This window comes from Montipora capricornis, chromosome 9, assembly GCF_036669925.1.
Source record: "Montipora capricornis isolate CH-2021 chromosome 9, ASM3666992v2, whole genome shotgun sequence".
NCBI classification, from domain to species: domain Eukaryota; kingdom Metazoa; phylum Cnidaria; class Anthozoa; order Scleractinia; family Acroporidae; genus Montipora; species Montipora capricornis.
The window spans coordinates 14,614,387-14,619,386 of record NC_090891.1 but is presented as its reverse complement, the minus strand read 5'-3'; the positions used below and the strand labels follow the sequence as shown (position 1 = coordinate 14,619,386).

Sequence of the window (5,000 nt, the reverse complement as noted above, 5' to 3'; positions counted from 1 at the left end):
TGTTAATGGCAAAAGAAGACATTGGAGACCACAAATTCAACGCATTGATTGACTTACAGGTTAGTTCACCGTTGTTGCTTAAGTTGAATCGCTTCATTTGGGGTAGGACCAATTAAGAATTATGTTTTTATCTATGATTTACCACTGTGCCCGAGGTCACGAGAACGGCCAGAGGCCGCTGACTGTCTTGTTTGTTTAGATCGATAATGGATGTTCAGATCTGGCTAAAGTCAGTAACACTGGTGGACTTTATAGACATAACTCTATTGCCGCAGAATTACAAACCTGTATATCCAAGGTTTGCAAGGTAGATGCATTGAAGAGAATCCAAAAAAGTCCTAATGTTGTTCTCATGTTAGATGAAAGTCTGGACATTGCTGTTCAAAAGACGTATTTTTCAAGATAATTGTTGAAGGAAAGTCCAAAATTGAATTTGCTGCCAATGTTGAAGTGAAAGATGGCAAAGCAGAAACCATCTATTCTGCAGTTCTAAAATATCTCGAAGAAAGCAATGTTCCTGTGAAAAAGCTTTCTGGATTAGGCACAGGTGGTGCATCAGTGATGACCGGGCGTCTTAATGGTTTGGCAGTCCGACTCCAGCGAGTCAATGGTAAAATAGTTGCTGTGTGGTGTGTACAGTGTAGCTCACAAACTGGCCATAGTAGCCCACTGGGCTGCCAAGGCTGTACCTTACCTTGTCCAATATGAAGAAATTGTAATTGGCATCTACAATATTCTGCTGTTAGATATGACAAGCTCAAGGAGCTCAAGAAACTGATGAACCAGAAGGTTAAACGGTTCAAAAAGCCTACCCAGGTACGTTGGTTGTCAAAATATGAAGCTGTGGAAGACATTTATTCTGCCTGGACACTTTTAATCCTCTGCCTTGAGCATGGAGCAGCATCAAACAAAATAGAGAAGGTGCGGCCAAAGCAAGGGGGATGGTTACAAAAATAAAGTCGTTTGTTTTTATTGCAACTACTTGCTTTCTTGGTGATGTCCTTGGACTCATTACCAAATGTAGCAACGTCTTTCAAAAGGGCACTGATCAGATGCAAACAATGCTGGAAGCAACTGTGGCAGCAATAAAAGACATGAAAAAAAAATCCTGGTGATCATTTGGAAGAATTGATGTCTCACATGGAAACTAATGACTGTGAGCACAGAGGTACCAGAGTAAAGAATTTTACTGAGGCACAGAAAAATCGTTTCAATGGAATCAAGGATAAGATGATTGATAATATTGTTGCTCAAGTAGAAGAGAGATTTCCTGAGAATGATATGAAAGTGCTTAAAGATCTCAATACAGTTCTTAACCCTGCAAAATTACCTAACACAGCTATTGGTATTCGTAACCATGGTAGTGAGAGTCTTGAAAGACTCATTGAGAGATATGCTCCCGAGGATGATGAAGGTCTATTCAATGCTGATGAAGCAAGAAATTCATTTGTTCAGTTCAAATACTTTCTAAATGGCAACAGAGAAAAAACTCTCACTGAAGTTTGTGAAATGCTTGCAAAGCCAGGGGCCTATGAAGACATTCTTCCTTCATTTGTAATCTTAGCACAGGTCTTCCAACAATGCAAATTACTTCCGTGCCTTGTGAAAGGGGATTTTCAGCACAAAACAGAATTCATGGAGCTCTAAGAAATAAAATGAGCCCAAATGCAGTAGAATGTAAGATACACATTGCTCATGCATGCAAAGCCCCATTAGATGATGAAAGTGTTTGTGAAAGGGCAATGAAGAAGTTCCAAGATACGAAGAGAAGAAAGAAGTAGTAAATTACACATTATTTCCACAAGTTTGCTGTTTACATGGAGACCTCTGTCAGTTAGATCATGTATTAGAAAGAAAAGACACAGGGCAAACTTTCCAATAATAAAGTTCAATTTATTAACTTGTTTTCCGGCTCTTTCCCCCGAGTAATTACTACACTAACACACGCGCACACACCCACACACCGACAGACAAACGCAAAAACTTAAGTAATGTGGGGACCCCTAAAAAAGAAAAAAGGCCCTCAGTTTCCTGGAAATGGAGGTCCCAAGGACTCCAAAATTCCAAACCTAGTGGGAACTCTGATTCATGGAATGTGTTGACATTGCAACTTTTATTGGTAGGGAAATGACCACCGTACAGATAGCCGTGGATAATTTAATTCTTGAATTATGTGACTAGTGTGACTACTTTGCTAGCCCTTTACTCCTGTAAAAAACCAGTTAAATTTAATTGTCACTTTTAATAAAGAAAGCTGTAAGTTGTTCATAGTGTTATTATCGTATCGTTCACAACCATACATATCCCAAAGAAAGTTCCAGATACATTAAGACCATTACATCATCGGAGATTTTACAACAGCTATAACTTATGGTGCAATAAGTTCGTGTGCAGTAGTTGTTTTCAGTTGTTGTGCTACAGATTGACCTGGTGATTTTGTGTCTACAGTCATCAACAAGGACTCCTTTGGAATGTGCACTACATGTACGTTGCGACTATAGTGATAAGAAACATAAATTTTCAAAGCGCGGTTATAAGAAGATCTAAAAGATCTTCTTGTTACCTTTTCCAAGTGATTTTTGTTAGGGTGTTGTACTGACAACAAATAAGGAAGAGCAGACTTATGTTGGCATTTAAATACTTACCCTCTAGCAGCTGAACAACTATAGAATCCAAGCCTTCTGCTGATAAAAACTGTGTTAGATTCGTTGGAAAACAAGTCAAGATCAACAAAGACATCTCCTGTAAATGAACACAATAATTATTGTATTTCATTTTAAAATTACTGTTAGCCAAATAATATCACAAAGAATCCATGCTATGGCTATTCTCCCTAGTTTACACATATTTTAATATTCTGACTACAGGTGTTTGTCAGAATATTTTTTTAGACATTGCAATTTCCTTGTACTGTGCTCTATGGTTATGACCTGAACACCTCTCCTGTAGCTCTACACTTGTGTTTATGCTACTCAGATTTTCGTAGAGAACATCAAACGTTTCTATATACAGACAACTCACAATATTAACAACTACTAAGGTAGCTCAAATCATTTTCAACACTTAAGATGCTTTCTTTAGAATGAATTAGCCTAACACTGTATCACGTAACAGCAGTGTTATGGCACCATATGAAACACCGATAATTTCCAAACAAGATCATTATTGTGATGTAATAAGCTACCTTGGCAACAGGAAAGCTTACCAAAAACACCCTATATTTTGGATTTAGTTGCTCATATCTTGGCTTTAGTTGCTCATATCTGTTTTTGCTTGTTATAATTGTTTCATATGGCACCATAATTTTTACTGTTGTGACGCTACAAGATAACACTTGCCGGCTCGTTAGTTACAGGCTTCGCGTTGTTGACAACAGATTGTTCTCACGACCAAAGGAATGAAATTGTATATGTTTTGTCGAGTCTTTTAACAATTGTTCCCGGGTCTATCACACCAGAAGTGTTTATTGCCATGATGAAAGAAGTTAAATTTTAAATACTTGGAAGTGTTAAAACTGGTTTGAACCACCTTATGTTAAAGTGCTACTATGACGAAATTTGCATCTTCCCTATCTAAGCCATTTTGGCACATAAACACGTAGTCTGTACGAGAAGAAGAATGCTGTTTACCATTTTCAAATATCTATTTTTGTTCTGGAGATATTCAAGTTTTTTTAATATGCAAATTAGCCAAGTGATGACGTCATAAACCCAACCAAATTTTGAGCAAGTATGATGGAGAAAGATATCTCAGCCAATTTGTATCAGAAATTCTTGGTTCTTTGCAGTAAGATTCCAGTAGATGTGTTCCACAATATGAGCATACCATTTTTGTTATCATGGCAACATACTGGGTTCCAGACCTCCCTGATATTAAAGGCTTTGCAGGCCACCTTTGGCGTTCTGTTTTGATATTTGCAAATGGTGCCTCATCTGCATGATCCTGCCAGCATATAAAGATGTTAGGTCGAGTTTGTGGCCTTGGTAAATGTATTTCTAGCCTGAGATCACCAAAATATTGAAATCAGGTTGCAGGGGACTGGAAAAGAGTGCCTGGCCATGGGAACCAATTTCTTTACAGTCGTAGGTGTGTTGCCTTCAGAACTATTACACATGTAGCTCACCAAGTTTCAATGGTCTCTGTTGCAAATTGACCGAGATAGCTCTATTTATATTCTTGATGTTCCATTGGGTTGGGTGAATGACGTCATCAGCCTTCTCATTTGCATATTTTACACATTTTTCAAACTTTAATATCTCCGGAACCAATGCAGATATTTCCAAACAGTAAACAGCGTTTTTAATGTTTCATGGTACTCTATGTGACAAACCAAAAAACTCAAGGGATAAAAATTTGATCACAGTAGCACTTTAAAGTAATAGAGTTGCTTTAAACAAAGCAGGTGCAGTGAATTTGATGAGTTGCGGCATTTTAAGGCGTTCTCAAAGTAATCATAATTCCTGTCCTTTAGAGTACCTGTATCACTTGATATACTGGGAAGTTCATTTTTATCAGGAGAACTGCACTGTAATAGATCCTGATCAAACACCTTAGTTGGTCTTTCTTTCTTGTCTATAAAGCACTTGTATGAGTTTGAGGGTGGCAGGTTGGACACACTTATGTTTATCTGCTGATATGAAACAAGATAAGTTGTAATGGTATTTTTCTCAGTTTTTTTAACAAGGATCTAGGCCAGAAAAGGGTTAGGGCTTGGATATTCAAAGTTATCCGATAACGGATCACTCCCTTCAAGGTTAGATATGTCCAGAAATGCATGAGATTAGATGAACGCCGATTTCAATGAGCGTCACAAAGTGTCCCCTTCCCCTTCTCTCCAACTTCAACATCACTCGTGTCTTGGAATACAGAAATTAACATCACAAAGCGTCCCCCAAATGCAGCTCCTCAAGTCAAGATAAACAAATGCATTTACCCTCACCAAAAAATAACCTTATCGCAGGAAATAGGTAACTAGTAATGTCATGAGATTTTACTCTCCG

The 5,000-nt window shown here is 38.0% G+C and overlaps 1 protein-coding gene across 1 annotated transcript in view; it reads right to left on the bottom strand.

The window, feature by feature from the left end:
• LOC138017323 (plexin A3-like) overlaps positions 1-5,000 on the bottom strand; it is a 198,683-nt gene that overhangs the window by 157,184 nt on the left and 36,499 nt on the right. The window contains exons 10-11 of the mRNA XM_068864443.1: positions 4,477-4,630; positions 2,646-2,742 (exon numbers count right to left, since the gene is read on the bottom strand). Of these exons, the coding sequence (XP_068720544.1) occupies positions 2,646-2,742; positions 4,477-4,630 (251 nt within the window). The remainder of the gene's footprint in view (positions 1-2,645; positions 2,743-4,476; positions 4,631-5,000) is intronic.